The sequence below is a fragment of the Macrobrachium nipponense genome, chromosome 38 (genome assembly GCF_015104395.2).
Source record: "Macrobrachium nipponense isolate FS-2020 chromosome 38, ASM1510439v2, whole genome shotgun sequence".
Classification (NCBI taxonomy): Eukaryota; Metazoa; Arthropoda; class Malacostraca; order Decapoda; family Palaemonidae; genus Macrobrachium; species Macrobrachium nipponense.
This window is the reverse complement of record NC_061098.1, coordinates 22498711-22520416: the sequence shown is the minus strand read 5'-3', so window position 1 is coordinate 22520416 and position 21706 is coordinate 22498711. Positions and strand designations below refer to the sequence as shown.

The 21706-nt window shown below is 38.5% G+C and overlaps 2 protein-coding genes across 3 annotated transcripts in view; both read left to right on the top strand.

The window, feature by feature from the left end:
- Positions 1-5674, top strand: part of LOC135209773 (protein dopey-1 homolog) — a 35733-nt gene extending 30059 nt beyond the window's left edge. The window contains exons 8-9 of the mRNA XM_064242556.1: positions 4877-5062; positions 5563-5674. Coding sequence (XP_064098626.1) covers positions 4877-5062; positions 5563-5674 — 298 coding nt within the window. The remainder of the gene's footprint in view (positions 1-4876; positions 5063-5562) is intronic.
- The window catches only part of LOC135209424 (protein dopey-1-like), a 50208-nt gene that overhangs the window by 17117 nt on the left and 11385 nt on the right, over positions 1-21706 (top strand). For both annotated transcript variants that reach the window (XM_064242106.1, XM_064242105.1), the window contains one exon: positions 19350-19517. In XM_064242106.1, coding sequence (XP_064098176.1) covers positions 19414-19517 — 104 coding nt within the window. In that variant the 5' untranslated portion in view covers positions 19350-19413. The remainder of the gene's footprint in view (positions 1-19349; positions 19518-21706) is intronic.

Genomic DNA, 21706 nt, shown 5'->3' with positions numbered 1-21706 from the left:
TTGGATGTGGTTCTTAAATTTCTGTCATCAAATAGATTTGAGCCTCCTCACAACGCATCGTTTAGAGATCTAACGAGAAAATGTATTTTCTTGTTGTCCTAGCGACTGCGAAAAGAATTAGTGAAATACACGCTCTAGATTCTCGAGTAGGATTTAAGAGTGATGCGGCAATTTGTTCTTTCCAGACTCTGTTTCTGGCCAAGAACGAGAACCCTTCAAAACCCTGGCCAAAGAGTTTTGAAGTTAAAGGACTTTCAAATCTCGCAGGAGAGGAATTGGAAAGATCATTATGTCTGGTTAGAGCCCTGAAGTTTTATCTAAAGAAGAAGAATGAACTCAGGGGATGTAAACAAAGCCTGTGGTGTGCAGTTCGGGATCCTAGTAGACCCATGTCACGCATTTTTTGTTAGGAGCATTATTACTGATGCTCATAGTAACTGCACTGAAGACTCTTTCAGGACTCTCCGAGCTGTGAAGGCTCCATGAGGTTAGAGCTGGTGGCCACTTCATAAACTTTTCAGAAGAACTTGTCTTTAAAAGACATTGTGGATGCGACTTACTGGAGGTGTGATTCAGTTTTCGCATCGCACTACCTTAAGGACATTAAAGTGACATATGAAAATGTTTCTCTCTGGGTCCTTTTGTATCAGCTGATACAGTGCTGGGGCTGGGAACACATAACGATCCTTAGAAAATTTTGTATTTGATATTTTAATTTTTGATGGTACATAGATCTACCTTGTGAGACGGGTTGTTGTTTTTCTGCTGACTAGAATGCTTGTTGGCGCACGGGCGTCCTTGCTTGGGTCAGTAGGGAATCAAGAGACGTCTTATGGCTAGATTGTACAAAAATTTTGTATTTTTGTTTTATTTTAATTTTATTTTTATTTTTGTACTTTTAAGTGTACGAATGTTTGTGATTCGAGTTTGTGGTTGTTTGCAAGGAGTTAGGGGATAACTTCTTGCAATCTTAGAACTAACATGGTTAGGTTAAGGTGATCGGGATCGGTGTTGTGCTCCTTGTATAAGGTTCTTGTCAAGTAAGTGGATAAGCACCCATTGACATAGTCCTTCCAGGATCTGCCGAGTAAGCGGATAAGACCCCTTTGGGCGACCCACCCCAAGAACTCCTTAGCCATAGATCAATATCTCGCTGAGGCTTCAGTCTAAACAGGTAGGAACCAAGGTTTTATTTATTTATTACCTACAACGATTGTTGTGATTCCTGTTTGAATCTATATTTAGCTGTCTCTGTCCCACCTCCAATGGTGTGAATCAGCTAAGTATATATCTGACAGGTAAGTTGAATGTATAAAAATGATATTGTTATGATACAATAAAGTTTTATACATACTTACCTGGCAGATATATACGATTTATACCCACCCTACCTCCCCTCAGGAGACAGGCGGTATAGAAAAAATATGATAGAACATGGGAATGGTTCCTAGTCCTGCCACCCAGCGGCAGGTAAGTAGATCACCTGACCTACCGGTAGCGTGTGCGCGAAATTCGAATTTCTGTCGGACGACGGAGTCAAATAGCTAAGTATATATCTGCCAGGTAAGTATGTATAAAACACTTTATTGTATCATAAACAATATCATTTTTCGAATGAAATTTTCAACAATACTTGTATTGTTTGTCAAACAAATACTCGTACTTTGAACTGACCGATTATCTTGTTTATGCTTGTATTCAACGGCCTACTGCGTCCTTCAAGAAAAAAACTGTATTAACATGTTTTTTCATTTATAATATGTAGTTTAATGATAACCATATTCAGCAAAATAAATAAAAGAATAAAGCATTTAAATATAAAATTTAGCATTAAAGATGTACAAAATCTTAAGTCACCGCAGTGACATTATGTGCAGCTGACTTGAGACTGAACGAGGGATTTTTGATATGTTGGGGAGAGAAGAATAACATTATGATGATAAAATATGAAAACTATCAAATGCAATACAGAAACCTAGCTTTTCACAATAAAATTTAGCATAAACAATTAACAAAATCATTCGTCAATGTGGTGATATACAGCCAACTTGAGATGGAGGGCGGGACCGTTTATATTTTCAAGGAATAGTGAATGAATCATTTTAAGTTATCATGCGTTGTGATATTGTTGAGGAGAGAAGAAGAGACAGTAAAATCTTTTATTATAACATGTACGTAAACGCAGTACCAATAAACATAAAAAAATAAAATTTTATTCACAATAAATCTAACATAATGATAAAACATGAAAACATTCAAATGCAAGACAGTATAATAATAATAATAAAAAAGTCTTACTTGAGCCAGTGTTCAGTGCACTGAGTGAAATGCTAGAGAGGAGAGGGAAAGGATGTGGTGAATTATTGGGTGGAAGATTGGGGTCTGCTTCCCACTGACTTACCAGCTGGGCTGGGATCATTGATTATTCACCTGTATCTTTCACTTACACTCAATTTGCCCAAATCACTTCTTTTTGTTATGTAAAACTACATATCTAGTGATAATTGCTTTTTACGATTTTCTACCACTGTAAAGTAACTCTGCTCCATAATAAATACACTGGCACCAAGTTCAACTTCAGTGTGCCTTTGTTTGTTTTGTTGTTTAAACAACGAACTTCTTTGTGAAACAAAGTTATTTAATCTCTTCTTTCCTTTTCCTTACATTCTTTACTTGAGGATTTTGCATACAAATAACTAATAAGTAAAGAATGCAAGGAAAGGGAAGAGAGATTAGATAACTTTACACAAGGAAGTCATTACTTATTTGTTTGCACAAATCTATTGTTTATTTTAAATTTGGCTGTTTGCCAACAGTAAGTTGATGCATTGTGGCATAATTAATCTCTTTCATGCACTTAAGATCCAAGTGTAAAAACATGTCAACAATCATACACGCTGATTATTCTCTCTCTCTTTCTCTGAAAGAAAGAGAACTAATAATACTTTTTGTTATGTGGGGTACCTTGAAAGAGAATTAAAAAACAATGAAGGAAAGCGGAAAGGGAAAAGTTTCCTGATTATTTCAGGTACACTTGTCAATATATGCTGCTAATTGCGGAATGCATGAATTTTTAAAAAATTATTTTAGTTTCTTTGTAGTTACGTATCACATTACAGTATATGTATTATTATATAGTATAGTCATAAATAAGTATAACTCATTTTGATTATTAGAAAACAAAATTCTTTAAATTTTAACATCCCTACCCAGTGAAAGAAATTGCAGTAATTACATTTAAAGCCAGGAACTCATAAGTAACAAATTACCTCATAGGCATTCAAATAATTGGAAGTAATGAAACTAAGATTTTCAGATTTTTAGATGTGATCTGTAAATATATATTTAAATGATCTGTTGAGAGTTTGATTATGGTGATTATTATTGTCATTGCATTGAAAGATAAATATTTAGAGAATACAGTATATTGTTTCTACAGCTTGGTAATTGTTGTGGGAAGACTTACAGCCTCATTCTTGACAGTATAAAATATCAGCTAATTTATGTATACAATTATTGTTAAATATCAGTTTCACCTGTATATGCTAAGCACACAAAGGTTTAAGCTTATGTGACATATTGATATACAGGATAATATGTATCTAGAAAAAAGAGAAAATTTATACTACCAAAACAGCTGCCATGGGTTGTGAACTGCTCTTGTTTCTTTGTGGCTTTTATATCTTACCTAGCAGACCTTTAACTGTGTATTGTAAATGGGATACTTTTTGTTATTATTTTACAGTATTTGATGATGTATATATCATTTCACTGTGTTCTTGTAGATATTATATACTTCATTTGGAACATAACTGAATCTTAATTGGAGTAGATATTTAAAGTACATAAAGCAAAGTTAGGAAGATGCATGGTAGGTATGTATTTGGTCATTGATGTGTTACTTGGTTGATATTTTCCTATACTTTCCTACATTATTTTTCTTCATCTGAGATGCAGGTATTTAGGTCTATTTGTTTTGATATATAGTTTCTTTGCATTTATCTTTTACCACAAAAAAGTTTGAATACAAGGTTCTTGTGAAAAGGAGCATGAAATCTACTGTGACTTCTGCATGTTGAAGTAATTTAATATAGCAATGCTTTATTGTATTTGGATGTGCCGTATTTATACAAATCGTTATTTATTTTAAACAACTCTTGTTGATATATACTGCTAAACAAGATGGAAGTAAGTAATGCTTTGCTAATACATATAGCAAATGGTTTTTGTATGTTGCTGAAAGCATCATAACTCTAGCATCAAATTTTGGTTTAGTGGCTTTCCATTACATTTACATTCTTGTGTTATAAACCATATAGGAGCTTGATCTCAGATCTCATTGGTGTGGTTGAATAATTTCATAAGGATAGTTTTTTGTATTTTATCAGTTAGAGATGAACAATAACTTTAACTGATAAGAGACTGTGAGGAACTTGATATGTGAACCATTTTGGCCAAACTCTTGACTGATTGTTTTGGGTTCTCAGAAACAAACTTATTGAACTACAAAAATAGGCCACAGGTTACATTTAGATTGGGAGTGATATTGATGTGTTGATGAGGAGGTTTATTTGGCAATTATTATTCATGTGGAAGTTTATGACCATTCGTTATATCTTTTTGTGTTTGTTGATGTTGTCGAGTGGTAAACATCAATATTTTTATGATAAAAAAAATCCCTAATTCCCCAGCACTTTGTTTGCTGATAGGGGCTTTTCATAACCAACTACCTAGACCTGAATCATAACTTTTTGCCTAGTAGTTCCGAAATAAATATGCTATGATTTGAAAAAGGCTAAAAACTGATGTAATGTGCCCTCAATGTTGGGTCGGATAACTTTGAACTGCACTGTTGGTAAAGTCTATACACTTTCAGAGATACAAACAGACTGGGTCACAAGTTGAAATTGTGTCTGGAGCACTCCCCTTTGCCACCCGTAACTTCAAATTTTGCTCTGGGTGCCTATTCTGCTGGTAAGAATTTGTGCAAAGAACAGAACAAGGAAGAAGAATCTGTTCCTTTAACCCCTTCCCTGATTATCCTTAGTATTCTCATGATTCAGTATGTACCATGTATTCTTCTGACAATCGAGAGAATATTTGTTCATACTCTTAAAACATTCCCACTTGTTTGTATCTTCTCAATTTAACTCAGTATTTAATGAATACCCATTTTCTAAATCTCCCATTTTCTGTAATGCAAACTTGCATTATATTTGGTATGTACTGTGATGTGTAATAGAGGTTTGTATTGACTGAACATAAAAAACTGTTAAGAATTTTACATATTTATGCTTGTTTTTCTGCTCAAATACAAATAGTAAAGAAAGCTGTACTTTTGGTTTGGATGTGCAAAAACATTATTGCAGATCTCAAAACATGTTTGGATAATTCTGATAGACTGAAATTTGAGTGATCATTGGGTAATACTTAATTAGCAGCTGTTAAGTTACTTGGAGGATATACTGGGCATTGTAGTTTGTGATTTTGTCTAATTCTAGCAAAAGAAATTTATCCCAGCTCTTAAGCCAATTATTGAATAACAGAAATCATCCTTTTCAGTGAATTAAGTTCTGAGGCAATGGGTTATCCGTCTGTGACAGACTTCAGGCTTCTGATGACTTTTGCAGAAAAATTAACCAGTGAAATTATGTATGCCAGGTATTGGATATAAAATACTCAGAAAAAATGAAAACTATAAGCTAGTATTACAATCTTGGCTAGAATATACGTGCTGTACAGCATTTGTAACAGTGTTAATTTTAATTATTTTTTTATTTAAAACACATTGCTCAATGTGTTTGGGAGGATAAATAGAAAGCAACTTCTAGGTAGCTTTATATGGTAATTACTATATAAATGCATTATTATAACCAGCTGCTGCTAGTTTGGCAATTATGAAAAGCATATTTTTTCTCTCGTGCTGATTTGACATTCAATATTAACTTCAGTACTATTAATCTCTCTCTTTATATTCAGAAATTTTATCATATACGTATATAGCTGTTGTAGTAGAATTTAGGATTAAAAGGCTACATTTGTGGAAGTTGTAGTGGTGCAGTATGTGTTTTTTTTTTTATTTAAAAGGCTGTTGTGGAAGTAATTTTTTAGGTTGTACAATTATTTAGTACTGTAATTTTATTATTCCATATACATATTCTTATTGCCATTTTTTATTTGATTCTTATGTCAGTAACAAGCTGTTTCAAGGACCATTTGAATTATATCTCATGTTCATGTTCACTTCTGTTAGACTTCTGATAATGAAATGGTTATCTCAAGCTTCCTTCTTTTTACATTAGAATGCTTTTCAACTTTGTGTCGTTCAAATTTTTTTCCCTCATGCCCTTCCACATGTAAACTGATTTCAATTACCCATTTTATCTAAGGTTTTTGACAAGCTGCTCTTTACTTTGCTTGCTTTTCTATTTAACCTGCACCTATAAGCTTTTCAACTTTTGTGTCGTTCAAATTTTTGTCCCTCATGCCTCTCCACATAAAAACTGATTTTGGTTACCCATTTTGTCTAAGGTTTTTGATAAGCTGCTCTTGATTTGACTCGCTCTTCTATTTTACCCGAAATAAGAGCCATTTCTACTTATTTACTCATAGTATGCTTTTCAACTTTGTGTCGCTCAAATGTTTGTCCCTTGTACCCCTCCACGTATAAACTGATTTCAAGTACCCATTTTATCTAAGGTTTTTGATAAGCTGCACTCCAAGCATCTATATAGGTTTGTTGAAGATACTAACCTAGCAGCCTTGGTACTTGTGATTACTCTTGTCAGTATTTGCTAGCTTGCAGAGTGCTCTTTTTGAGGGTGCAAAGGCATGCATGATTGGTCTAGATTTTATGGCAGCCTTTAATTGCATGAATCATGAAGCACTTATCTATATGTTAATATTATTGGGAGTGGTAGATCTTTTGTTAATATTTTAAATGAATTTTTAATAGGCAGAACCCAGAGCATCTGTGTTGATGGCCAGTATAATAGCTTTAGTAATTTCAAAGTTTTCCTGAAAGTACATAGTGTACTTGCCCCTTTGCTATTTATAATCTATATTAGTGACATATGACAAGGTCTAGAGAACAGTCCTTTGGAAAGGTCTGGAGAACAAACTGATTGTGTTTGCTGATGATATTGCTCTTCTAGCTGTTGTTCCTTCCCCATACCTTAGGTCTATGGGTGCAGAATCCTTGAACAGAGATCTGGTTCATAGTTTATTAGTAGATTCAGATGCCTTTGCATCCTGATTTACGTATTACACGTTTTAAAACAGTAAATCCTCAGTTATCCAGATTAATAGAGCCAATAATGTTAAAGTCCGGATATTGGTGAAAAAAAAAATTAATGGGTGTGCAAGGGCTGCTCCCTATTTCTTCCTCACCTAACATTGTCAGTTCTGAATGGTGGTAGACACACAGTATTCTTATCAACAAAAACCATCACACTTTAAACTGAAAGCTTTATGCAAAAAGCAATTAACTACGTTATTTTCTCATATCTGTAACAAAGTAAACCCCATAAATATACTAACATGAAAAGTAACCTCCTTTTCTCTTGTACCTGATGCAGTTCAGTAGGCTACACATTTTTCATTTGTAGCCATAAACATTAAATATGCTTATAAACAACATCCATCACACTTTAAACTGAAAACTTTATGCCAAAAATGATTGTCTACCATATTTTCCCATATTTATAACAAAATAAATGGCATAAATTAAACTTAAAAACAAAAAAGCAACCCCCTGCCTTTGCTCTCATACATGTCATGTAGTTCAGTAGGCTACATGTTTTTCATTTACTGTAGAATACATTGTACCTATTGTTCATATAAAAGTATGTAATCCTTTTTACTCCTATGCAACACAATACATATAATAATTTACATACACTATTTCATCAAAGTAACAATTCTAATAACACTATAAAAATATTTTTACTCTCTCCCTTACCAGTGTGCGCTGACTTTCATGCTTAAGACGACCGGGCAATGCCATACTCCATTATTTGTGACCGGGTCCAACCTTGCTCCATCCTCTCAACAATTTCCAATTTTTGTTTTATGGTCAACACCTTCCTTGCCCTCTTAGGACAAGGTGGGGCCATACACACCACACTGTCAGCAGCATGACACAATACATGCTTGAATTGCAATGCTGCAGGCACTGCTAAAAACTTCACATGCTCAAAAATAGGCATATAGAATACAGTCCACTGAAAAACAGTTCAAACACTTTACAGATCAAGCACTAAGAGGGAAATCGGTCTTTGTTACCGAGTGCACTACTGCTTTCCATGTGTAGCCAACTAGCATATAGTATGTTTATGAAGCTGTCTATCAGCCGTTCAAAATAAAAAATCCAATGACATATTATTTGTCCACCCATGCACCTTCTACAGTTTGCTTATAAACTGACGATGTATCCATATCAGCCACTAACAAGTGATAAACAATGTGACGTTTCGTGACGTGAAGTGATGTTAAGCTTTTGAGCCAATAGCCATCATGAAAGCTAACTCTTTCCCTTTAACTCTTTCACTGTGTATGTTCATGAGTTTGTTTCTCAGTGCATTACTGTATCACGTTTTACTATTTTTTTTACTGTGCTTGATTTAATGTACCATACTTCATTACAAGTTTAGTTAACTCTGTTTATGATTATCACACTGTTTATTTATGATTATCACACATCATAACAGTACACAAGAGAATATTTTATATCTATTGATATTTCACCTCTAATCACCATAAAAATGTTTGAAATACCAAGGAATAAGTGCATATGTACATGTTGCCTTTTTAAAAATTTTTCTGTACTACGTCTAATGTACCTTACTTCATTACAAGTTTTGTTGACGCTAGTTATTATCTCACATATCATAACAGTACACAAGAGAATACTTTGTCACTGTGATATTTCATCTCTAATCACTGTAAAAATATTTAAAAAGCAAATTTCATACTTACGCAAGACAAAACCAAGCAGGCTGTAGCATGTTTACCCATGCCATGGAATTAGTGTGTACATATGTGTTGCCTTTTTTTTTTTGCTGCAGTGGGAGAGGGTGTGTTAGTGAACTTTAGTGGACCACCAAATAGCTTGTGAGTCATGGCTTCCATTAAGAGGATTACTAGGAAGATGGTAGAATCAAATATAAGTCACAATGAAGAAATGGTTACCTTTCGTTATGAAAATCAAATGACACTACCCTACAAATAGGATAAACATATTATAAAAGACAAGTTTAAAGTTAAATTGATTCTAAGTACGATTATCTCTCTCTCTCTCTCTCTCTCTCTCTCTCTCTCTCTCTCTCTCTCTCTCTCTCTCTCTCTCTCTCTCTCTCTCTCTCTCTCTCTCTCTCACTGTACACTGCACAAATCCATTAACAAAATGTGAATTACTATATAATAAAACATAAAAACATGAAAACCAAACAAGCTCTATCAAGTCGGTCTACTCTGCTTTCTTCACCTATGCTACACTGTATCCCCACCCCTTTCCAACCATAGAAACTGCTTCCCAGCTCCACCTAACTTCCAAACAACAACTCTGAGTCCTCCTCTATGCAGCCTTACTGCCTCTCTTCTCCAATGGCACCAACAGTGTTACCATTATGTTCTTGAGGCTGTACATCATTGCTAACCATTGGAGGCAGTTTTTTCAAATTTTTTGGAATTCATATATATCATATATCTTTGGGGCCTTGATCCCTGGTTTGAGTGTGTCGGATAATGTCGAGTTTTGGATAATGGCGATCTGGATAACTGAGGGATTGCTGTAGATGGGTATAGTTTTCCAAATATCAGTGATTAAGATTTTAGGCATAACTTTTGCTAGTAAAATGGCCTTTTTAGCTTCCTGTTCTTCAGTGTGGTCTTCCTGTGCTGTCGCTCACTTTCACACAAAAGTCTTGGATAGTGTTACATTAACAGCAAAGTTTATTTTGCCACTCTTAATGTTTACTTGTGGCATACTTGTGAAGAAAGTTCATTGTTTGTTTCATAAAATGTACTACAATGACAGACTTCCTCTCTGCTCTCTTTACTTGACTTACATAGTTGCTTTTGCTCACAACACCAGACAGACTGCTTCTGATTTCCAAATATTTGAAAGAGGTGCAAAGGAATTCCTGCTCTCTGCTGATGTCTCCTGAATATCGGGTGTATTGGGTTTTATTAACCTAACCTAATCTAACCAACTACAGGCTAATATGCCTTCGGTGCCCTCTTGGTTTGTAGTCTGGTAACTCTGTCCATAAGAGTTTACAGCTGAAGATTTAAAGAAAGAAAGAAAGAAAGAAAGAAAGAGAAACAAAAATTTCTTGCTTGTCTAGTAAGTTTAGAAGCATAAGTTATGTGATGAAATTCCATAATGCTCCTATTGATTAAACTTCATTTTCCATTTTTCATTGGAAGATGAATACCATTGCCTAATATGCTACAACAGACTTGATTGGTTATAATCTGTGTATCAGTTGGGGATTTATGTGACATGATTTACTGTACAACAGATTCACTGAGGTGATGATGGCTTCCAAGCCACCTTCCTTCGTGCAGTTTCATATTGTTTGACTTTCATAATTCTTTTGTTTCATTTGTTTTGAGTGCTTGTTCAGCTAAGTTTCATGACTTTTTATGAATGTTTGTTTATTTGCTTTTCAAGTCCACCTGAAGATACTACAGTCGTCTCCTGATATTCGCGTAGGATACATACCACACCCATTTGCGAATACCGGAACCCTCTCAAGAAATGCTTATAACTGCCTATTTTGATATTACGTAGTTTGAACACCAAAGTCCCCTTCTAAAATGTTTATGACTGCCACATATTTTAATAGTTTAAACACCAAATATGGATACCTTAAACTATCATTCTAAAACATTTAGTCATGAAAATATTAAAATTAATTCCTGTATGAAAGAATCTGTGAATAGACAAATTTTCCACGAGTAAAATGGATATATGCTCCCCAGAAAAATCAGTGAATAACAGAAGCCGCGAATAAGCGGGAGTCGACTGTGCTTTTAGTTTTTAAATATGTAGTTGTCATATCACTAAGGTAAGTTATTTTCTGACCCTTAGGAGGCTTTTAGTGATCATATACTACAGGTTCACAATCCCTTATCTGAAATCCTGGGAGGCCAACTGTGTTTTGGTGTTCAGATTTTTTTTGATTTTGGAACTAAAGTTTGCTGCTCTGGAGTAGCATCTTGTAATTAAACATTACTACTGTAACATTAACACATGAATATTCCTATACATATGAACACTCACACCGAGTGAGACAAATAAAAAACTACGATGTTTATAAAGTAATAATATGTATATTGATAGATGAAATACAGTAGTACCTCAACTTATAAGATGCTTTTGGGGTCTGGCCTTTCTGGTAAGTAACACAACTTTTCAAGTAACAAAAACTACATTATAGCCGGCGCTGAATCTTTTCCTAATATCTTACAGCCAACAGCATTTCCACATAGTTCCTACGTAGACATAACATTCAATATAAGGGACATATCTACATAAACATTCAGTATAAGGGACATCTGAAAATGTCTCAAATCTAAAATGGAGATCGGTTAAGTTGAGGTGTTACTTAGGTGATTAAAGCTGAAATAATGAAAGAGTGGATAATTAAGACCATAGGTAAACAATGTACGTACTAGCAGATTTTATTTTCAACAACAACATTATGTAAAACTAAAAAATATGCAGATAAAAAGAATTGTAATTAGAGTAGTACTATCTTTGGTGATCTCAGTATAAAGCAAGAAAAGCCAGCAAATAGCACTGTGAGCACTGAGCCATAATGGACAGCTGCCACACCTAAGTGACTCAGGGTGTCTTAGTTCAGCTGCTGGCACTCCAAATGAACCTTATGACTGCCACTGAACCCTCCACAAAAATTAAAGTTTATTTATCTTTTTGGTTTTAAAATTTTGGATAAGGGATTATTAAGCTGTAGCCTAGAATTTGAATGCATGCCATTTTATTTATTTCTAATCAAGTGCACATGCATTTATGGTGCACATTATTTTTTTATGTTGCTTTGTAATTTTTTTTTATAAGATTTTAGATTTTAATCATTGCACTATCAAACCTCTAACATCTCAGATTTTATCACAGGTTAATTATTACTGTGATAATTAAGTTACGTGCCTTCAACTGTTTTGTGCATGTACAGTACGTACTGTTGAATATAAAAAAAAGCAAATTATGCATTTAATTATTTTGATGTGTACTTCTATCAGGGTAAGTATGGTTAGACCTGTGTTGCTTGCTTGCTCATCAAGATCATAGTCGAAGAGGTCTGATACAGAAGTTTTTGTACAAGTAACTTACCCAGCAGATATATACTTAGCTATAGACTCGGTCGTCCCGACAGAATTTCAAAACTCGCGGCACACGCGACAGGTAGGTCAGGTGATCCACCATTCCCGCCGCTGGGTGGCGGGGTCTGGAACTATTCCCGTTTTCTAAGCCATAATTTCTCTGTCGGTTGAACGAACAACACCTATTGTTCGTTCCTCCATCTTGGATTTCAACTCGTTTGCCGAGAATTTGGATTGGTTTTTTGGTGACGTATTTCTGTTTTTTCTCTGGCTTGGCATACGCTTATTGTGGACTGTTTTTCGACTTTGGTTTTGACTACTCTTTCACGATGTCTGACGCTAAGGCTTCACCTATGTTTAGAGTTTGCAGTAAAGAAGATTGTAAGGTTAGGCTGCCTAAATCGGCATTAGATCCTCATAGTATTTGCGCTAAATGCAGGGAGAATGAATGTTCTTTTATTAACACCTGTGTTGAATGCGAGAACCTTACGGAGCTTGAATGGAAGGAATTATCATCATATGTTAGGAAGCTTGAGAGAGATAGAGTGAGAAAAGGCTTCAGCTAGGTCATCTAGTAGATCTTTGCCTCCTTAGAACAAGAAATTAACTCTCCTTCCTAACAATTTTTCCCTTAGCCTCAGCTGCTTCTCCCTGTTCTGAATCCAAAGATTCTTCGTCAGAGAGGGAAAATGTAAAAGCTTCAATTAAGAAACTTCAAGCTCAGCTACGAGCTCTAAACCAAGGTAAGAGTGGTGATAGTGACTTGTGCAGTGTCCCCAGTGCAGTGGAGGGGGTGTCTGACCGGTTCCTCATTGCTCCTAGGCCTAGACCGCTTCCAAACTCCCAGGACCAGGGAGGAGGAATGTCGAAAGCTGCAGGGAGGATGCAGAACAGAAACATCCCCAATGGTTCAGGCGTCCCTTCGGGCAGATCCTGTTGTAAGTCCCAGGCTGCCTCGGATTGCCGCAGAAAAGGCATCCTAAAGGAGTGTTTTTCGGCCTCAGACTCTTCCTCTCCTAAACGAGGATGGAGTTCGGCCTCTCATTTCGCGCCCTTTGATCAGAGAGCCTGGAAGGCGCTAAAGGAGACGCGGCTGACTCCAGCCCAGAGCGTTTTCCCGAGGATTGGCCTTCGGGACCTAAGAAGACTAGACAAGAGGAGCTTCTCTTCAGGATCCTACGAAGAAGTTTTTGGTTAATCTGCAAGAGCAGTTAGCTTCTCTCGTAGGCTCTTTTGCTAAGGACTCTACAAGGAGGAAGGATGAACTCGCTCCCTGTTAAGAGTTCCGCTAAGCGCCCCGCTTCGTATAGGAGAGAACCCTCACGATCTCCAGGGCGTTTATCGCCTTCGTCGAGAGACTCGTCTGATAGGAGTTGTTCTCCTGAGAGAAGAGCCCTTTCGCCCTATAGGCTGTCTTCCCCGAAGCGCCCTCTGAGACGTCGCGAATCGAGCAGAAGTCTCGATCGGTTTAGGTGCAAGGAACCGGAAAACCGATTTAGGTATCAGGATCCCTTGGGTCTGCAGGACCAGGAGCCAGACAGGCGCAAAGAGGCAGCAAGACGCAAGAAAGGGCGTCAAGAGCCTCTTAGAACACAGGATTCAGGACGTCAGGATTCTGCTAGAAGGCAGGAATCAGGACGCTATGAGCCAGGACGCCATGAGTCAGGGCGCCAGAGTCAGGGCGCCAGGAGTCAGGGCGCCAGAGTCAGGGCGCCAGGAGTCAGGGCGCCAGGAGTTAGGACGCCAGAATGGCAGGACGCCAGGAGTACGTTAGGCGTCAAGTGTTAGGGTGCCAAGAGCCTGTTAAGCGTCAGGAATCAGGACGCGGGGATCTTTTTCAAGCGCCCTGAATCAGGACGCCAGGAGCCTAGCAAGCGCCACGAACCTGACGAACCTAGACAACAAGAGTCTAGTAGGCACAAGAGTGTTTCCGACAGGCAGGAGCCTCACTCTTCGTATAGAAGTGCTAATGTTCCGCGCTCCCCTTCTTCTCGGGAAAGGAGTTCTTCTCCCGGGAAGAGCCAGATCACTCCAAAACGATCTCTTCTGTGGATCAGTTGGACCAGGTATCGGAAGACGAAGAGCCAGTAGATGTAGCAGTTTCTGACTACAAGAGACTTTCTCTTTTGCTGCTAAAGGAGTTCGGAGACTCCCTTCATCCTGCGGACCCTCCTTCACCAGGATCGTTGATGTCCAGCACTAAAGCTCTCAAGTCGTCTTCCTTCGTCAAGATGCGCCCCGCTCTTTGTATGAAAAGGCATTAAAGACTTTTTCAGAGTGGTTGACTTCCAGAAGGGAAGCCGGCAAAGACAGTTTTTTCCTGCCTCCTTCCAAGTTAACAGGCAAAACCAGGAAGGTGGTACGAGACCAAAGAACCTATGGGTTCAGGTCTGCTTCTTCCGCAGATGCGGATTTTGCTTCCTTAGTGGACTCTTCTAGGAGGAGTCGTTGCTGTCTGCTAAGGCGACTTGGGGCATGTGTGAGCTAGACCACCTTCTAAAGGGCCTCTTTAAAACCCTAGAAGTCTTCAACTTTATGGACTGGGCTTTGGGAGCGTTAGCGAAGAGAGCTCAGGACACTGACTTTGTTTCCATGGAGGAACTTTCGAGCGTCCTGCTTGCCTGGACAGAGCGGTCATGGACGGTTCTGTGGAAGTTGCCTCTCTTTTTGGAACGGTGGGAGTATTAAAGAAGAGATCTGTCTTTAGCTCTTTCTTAGCAAGAGCAGTATCACCTTTGCAAAGGACATCTCTTCTTTTTGCACCGTTATCCCCGCACCTTTTTCCACAGAGACTGTTAGAGAGGTTTCTAAATCTCTTACGGAGAAGGCAACTCAGGATCTCCTCACGCACTCAGCCAAGAAGTTTAGGCCGGCAGTGCCTATAGAGAAAAAAGAGAGACCCTCTTTTGTTCAGCCCTTTCGAGGTGCCTCCTCTTCTAGAGCCCCTCTTAGAGGTCGCAGACCAGAGAGAAGGAGTAGACCATCTAGAAGGTCCTTCGGGAAGTCTAGATGAGCAGGAAGTCCTCCAGACGAAAGTAGGCGCCAGGCTACTCCACTTTGCCAAAGTCTGGGCGCAGAAGGGAGCGGACTCCTGGTCCCTCTCTATCCTGAAAAAAGGATACTTGATCCCCTTCAGGGAAAATCCTCCCTTGACGACAACTCCAAGGGAGTTGACCGCAAGATACTCGGATCCGGTCCGAAAGCTTGCTATGTTGCAAGCAGTGGAACTGATGATTTCCAAGGAAGCGGTAGAACTGGTTCAAGATCTCCAGTCTCCAGGATTCTACAATTGGCTATTCCTGGTACCGAAAGCATCGGGGGGATGGAGACCGGTTCTAGACGTCAGTGCCCTGAATTTCTTTGTATTGAAGAAGAAATTTTTCAATAATGGAGACGTCTTCCTCTGTTCTATCTGCTCTTCGTCAGGGACGGATGGTGGGTCCCTGGACCTTCAGGATGCATATTTCCATGTGCCAATTCATCCGGCAGCAAGGAAGTATCTGAGGTTCATGTTCCAAGGGAAAGTGTTCCAGTTCCGAGCAATGTGCTTCGGACTTTCGACTGCCCCTCAAGTCTTTACGGACATCATGAAGAATGTAGCTTATTGGCTACATCTGGAAGGGATCAGGATCTCGTTATATCTGGACGATTGGCTAATAAGAGCCCAATCGGAGAAAAAATGCTTTGGAGGACCTATTAGTTACTCTAAAGTTGACAAAGTCCTTAGGACTTTTAGTAAATCACGAGAAATCCATGCTGACTCCCAGCAGAATATTGTCTATCTGGGATTCAGATGGATTCTCGGGATTTTCTAGCGTATCTTCGCAGGAAAGGAGAGAACGCTGCTTAGAAAAGGTGTCAGTCTTCTTAAGGAAAGAACATTGTTCCGCGAGGAATGGATGAGCTTACTGGGGACCCTCTCCTCGATGGAACAGTTAGTTTCCTTAGGAAGACTTCACCTACGACCCTTCAATTTTATCTGAAGGAGAAGTGGGATTGGAAGTCCAACAATCTAGGAGATACATTTCCAATCTCGAAAGGGATCAAGGAGAATATCCGTTGGTGGTTAGATCCACAGAAACTAAGCAAGGGAATCTCCCTTCGCTTACAGAACCCTCGCCTAGCGTTGTTTGCAGACGCTCAGATTCAGGGTGGGGAGCGACCCTAGGTTCGCAAGAAGTGTCAGGCACTTGGGAAGGAGAACAAGTGTCTGGCACATAAACAAGAAAGAGCTAACAGCCATTCATCTAGCTTTGGTTCATTTCGAGGAACAGGTCTCCAGGTCTGGGGATTCAGATTCACTCGGACAACACAACCGCCCTCGCTTATATAAAGAAACAAGGGGGGACGCATTCCTTTTCCCTGTACGAATCAGCAAAGGATCTGCTGATTTGGGCACAGGAAAGGAAGATCTCCTCCTCACAAGGTTTGTGCAGGGAGAGAAAAATGTCCGGGCAGATCTGTTAAGCAGAAAAGAACAAGTCCTACCCACGGAATGGACTCTCAATCCTCAGATTTGCCAACAACAACTTTGGCAATCTGTGGGGAAGGCCCAATATAGACCTGTTCGCGACCAACAAGAATCACAGATTAGAAAACCTATTGCTCCCCGATCTCGGATCCTCAAGCAGTAGCAGTAGACAGCTTTCTGCTAGATTGGACGGGCTTGGACGCATACGCCTTCCCTCCTTTCAAGATAGTAGGAGAAGTATTGAGGAAGTTCGCTTGCTCGGAAGGAACAAGAATGACCCTCATCGCTCCTTCTGGCCGGCTCTCGATTGGTTCACAGAGGTGCTGGAGTGGTAGTGGATTTTCCAAGATCGCTTCCCACTAAGGAACGATCTTCTCAAACAACCCCACTTCGACAGGTTTCACAAAAACCTCCCCGCTCTAAGTCTGACCGCCTTCAGACTGTCGAAGGACTTGTCAGAGCAAGGGGCTTTTCACGAGAAGTGGCGAAGGCTATTGCAAGAGCCAGAAGAGTCTCCACTTCTAAAGTATATCAGTCGAAGTGGGAGTGGTTTGAAGATGGTGTAAGGGAAAGAAAATATCTCCTCCAGTACCTCTGTAACTGAAATCGCAGATTTTCTCCTATATTGAGAAAAGACTGTAACCTGGCAGTTTCAACAGTGAAGGGTTACAGAAGTATGCTGGCCTCAGTTTTTCGACATAGAGGAATAGATCTGACGAATAATAAAGATCTTCATGACCTTAGTACAAGGTCTTTTGAGACCACGAAAGAACAATTAATAACCAAGAAGCCTAGCTGGATAACTTGGATGTGGCTCCCTCAAGTTCCTAATGTCGGAAAAAATTTGTACCGTCTCACGCAGCTTCGTTTAGAGACTTAACGAGAAAGTCATTATTCCTTTTTGCGTTAGCAACAGCCAAGAGGATTAGCAGAGTTGCAAGCTTTGGAAGGTAAAGTGGGTTTAAGAAGGATTCAGCGATTTGCTCCTTTAAACCATTTTTTCTAGCGAAAAAATGAAAATCCCTCAAAGCCTTGGCCAAGAGCTTTGAGATAAAAGGACTATCTTCATTAACAGGGAGAGAACTAGAAAGGACTTTGTGTCCAGTCAGGGCACTCAAGTTCTACCTGGAGAAGAAGAAGTTGCTGAAAGGTACAGAAGAAAGTCTTTGGTGCTCTGTAAGAGATCCGAAAAGAGCGATTTCTAAGAACGCCGTTACATACTTCATAAAAGATGTAATAAGGGAAGCTCACCTTAAGTGCGAAGAAGAGCATCTCAAGGTTCTCAGAGTGAGAGCTCATGAAGTGAGAGCCATAGCTACGTCTATGGCAGTTTTCACATAACAGTGGTCGCTTCAGGCTCTTATAGAGTCGACATTTTGGAGATGTAATTCGGTGGTGTTGCCTCGAATTATAAGAGACGTTAAAAATTTCGTACGAAAGTGCTTTGCTCTGGGAGCGTATGTTTCGGCGAATTCAGTGCTGGGAGAAGGGGCTGAGGCTAATCCTTCCTATTTAGTTTAAGGCTTAATTTAATTTACTGTTTATTGGTGGTTGTTTTATTGGTTAATTGTCAGAGGGAATAGGGACCCTCTTTACAATTCATAGAGTTTAACAATACTAACATGGTCAGGTGATCGGGATTGGGCTTTCAGTTGATCTTTGTTGATTTTGTTAATCAACCTTAAAACGTCTGTCATGTAAGAGGGCGAGTCTCCATTGATATGACAAAAGGTCAAGGCTCTACCATGTAAGTGGGTCAGCCCCCATTGGTACGATCCAGTATAGGCTCTGTCGCGTAAGCGGGCTAGCCCCCATTGACACGATCCAAAGAGTTATTCAACCATAGGTCATTCCTCGTTGAAACTCTTGAGGCAAGCAGACTCATCGACAGTAGTCATGAAGTCTTCAGCCCAATAAGGTAGGAACTATGGATTATGTTATCCAAGAACATAGGTTGTTTTTTCCCTGGTTTTTTAATGTATTAGTTTAAGATATTATTTGTTTTTAGCTGTACTCTTGCCCGCCCCAAGGGTGCAAATTCAGTAAGTATATATTATGCTGGGGGAAGTTACTTGTACAAAAATGATATTGTTAAGATACAATAAAGTTTTTGTACATACTTACCTGCAGATATATACGAATAATGGCCCACCCAGCCTCCCCTCAGGAGACAGGTGGAAGAGAAATTATGGCTTAGAAAACGGGAATAGTTCCAGACCCCGCCACCCAGCGGTGGGGGAATGGTGGATCACCTGACCTACCTGTCGCTGTGGTGCCGCGAGTTTTGAACAAATTCTGTCGGGACGACCGAGTCTATAGCAAAGTATATATCTGCCAGGTAAGTATGTACAAAACTTTATTGTATCTTAACAATATCATTTTAAAGTACTGAAGATTTTATATTCAGTTTATCAGTAGCTAAAGAACTAAAAACTTTTAGTACTGTCATTTTAATCTAACAGGATTTAGTTTTTTAAACATTTTCCAGTGTTTGGACTTGTAAACAAAAACCTTGATCATTTATTTTCAGTTCACACCTGAAACGTCTTTCAACTTTGGATTCTTCGTGGGTGTTCAGCTCTCAGAATGGGTGAATGCACGGAATCATCCTGCTTGGCTTAACTTTATATCTAGAAGCCTGTAAGCTTTTAGATCTAATGTTAGCTTTGCCTGCACAACATTTGCCGCAGTTCCAAATGTGAGTACAAGTGTAGTGTTATCTGATGCAGTTTAAAAATAGTAGTATAGTGTTCCAAGACTGCAAATATGTAAATGTGTTTAAAATCAAGTAATAGTATCAGAAGAGCATTTTTCAGATTAGAGGCGACATAGCATAATTATACTGGAACCCTATGCTCCAGCATGGAGCAAATGGAGATTTACAAATGTAATATGTAAAATATGACTAGGGATATTTGAACCCTCTGCTTATGATAATTATTTGACCTTTCATCTCAGAAACTCTGATTGTCGCATTTTTAACGTGTACAGGGTGAAGTGTTGTATCTGAAGGTAGGGAAAAATGGACAGTAGAATCTGTCGTGAAAAGAGAGTGGAAAATTAAAGGCATTATTTTTATCTTGGAGGAGTTAAAGTAGACTGCTTCCGTAGATGTTTTCTGGAATCACTCCAAGTGAATGATATTTGCACCCCAACTGAATGATGAATTTAGAAGATAAAATTGTATAGAAATTAAAAGGTGTGATTAGAATGAAAGAATGAAATGATCAATGGAGCTTCATTTTCACTTCCAGATGTAATTATTACATTCAATTGTACCTGCTTACCTAATGTAATAAAATCAGCATGGTAACGTTTTAAGGTTAAACAACATATTCCAAGACCAAGGAGATGTTTTTATTATGAAGAATATGGTCATTTCTTAGGATCTTGGAGGCAGAAGCTACAAGGCAGGCCTGTCACGTGTGTTAGATGTAGTGAATAGAGCATGGTGTATGTTATAATGAAACAAAATGTATACATTGTGGAGACAATCTTCCATCTTCACAATATTGTGATGTGTACATCATAGGAAAAGAAATACAGACATTAAGGGTAACTGAAAATCTCATGTCGTCACCTTATTAAGATAAGTGCATAAGTAATTTGTTCAACTTTATGAGAAATAAGAAAAAACTTTTTCATTTTCTAGATTTTGGTATCAGTGAAATGCTTAGCATTTTATAACTGAATGATAGACAGACAAAAACATTATATGCTTTTCTTATGTGTAAAGTGTTTTTCTTTAAAATAAAACAAATTAAATTGACTTAGGCAATTTTAATGGAAAAGTTTTCATATGACATAGGCAAAAAATGCTAAAGTACCAAATTTAGTTCAAAACAGGGAAAAAATAGGTACACTTCTGAAAAAAGTAGTTCAGACATTCTGAAGATGAAAATCATTGAACAGTTCAAAATATAGCGCCAAAATCAGTGAAAAGTTCAAAATATAGTACCAATATATTTATTAGTAACAAAAAGTAATTAAGTATAAGACCTTCTGAAAAATAAAGGAAAACAAAGGAAAATTAATTATCTGATTCTCAAAACACTGTTCCCTGCATCTTTTCACAATCATGATTTATCTGTATAGTGTTTACGTATATAGGGCCTTGAGAGAAGCTGGATACGTAAACGGAAATAATTGAGGGATTTCAAGAGGGAATTGCTTGAACTTACCGTAAATGATAGTTATAATTCTCTTTCTTAGAGGGAAGGTCGCCAGAAAAACTCAGTCGTTACTTTAAAACTATTTTTATTTACAAAAAGGCCCGTGCTGGCCTGGAGAAAGTTAAATGATATTGGCCCCCACGTTGGGGCTTACTCATCCAATTCAAGCTGATTTTCATCACTTGGGTTAATGCACACTTGCGGCAGAGAGACGGCACGTGACTCATGGAATCTGGAAAAGAATCCCAGATTAAAACGAGATAAAAGGAAAAATGACTTCTTGCTTTGATTAAGGCTGATTAATTCTCTAACATTGGGGAAGGTAAACTCGAATGGTTCACTGAGGTATGCACGAAAACTTGGTCTTTAACAAGTCACAAAGGGGAGCACGTGGCCCGATGAGGACAAAGGGCTTCTGATGTAGAAGGGGTAAAAATGAGAATTGAAAATGAATTTAGCAAGAGTCGTTATGGTAGTAAAAAGAAAGGTGCTGGGTTGAAGTTTACACTTTCAGACGTACCTTTATGCAATATTCTGTGTATCCTTGTAGAAGAATGCGGCCTGACCTCTGTTCAGGTCTGGGGTTCGTGTCCACCAGATACGTCGTGGGTAGGCCTACCCTAATTTTGGGAGGCTGGCAATTTGACCTCTGTCCGAGATCACGTCTCGCAGCCGACTGAGAGCGATACTGGGTGGTTCGGAATCACGGGGCTTC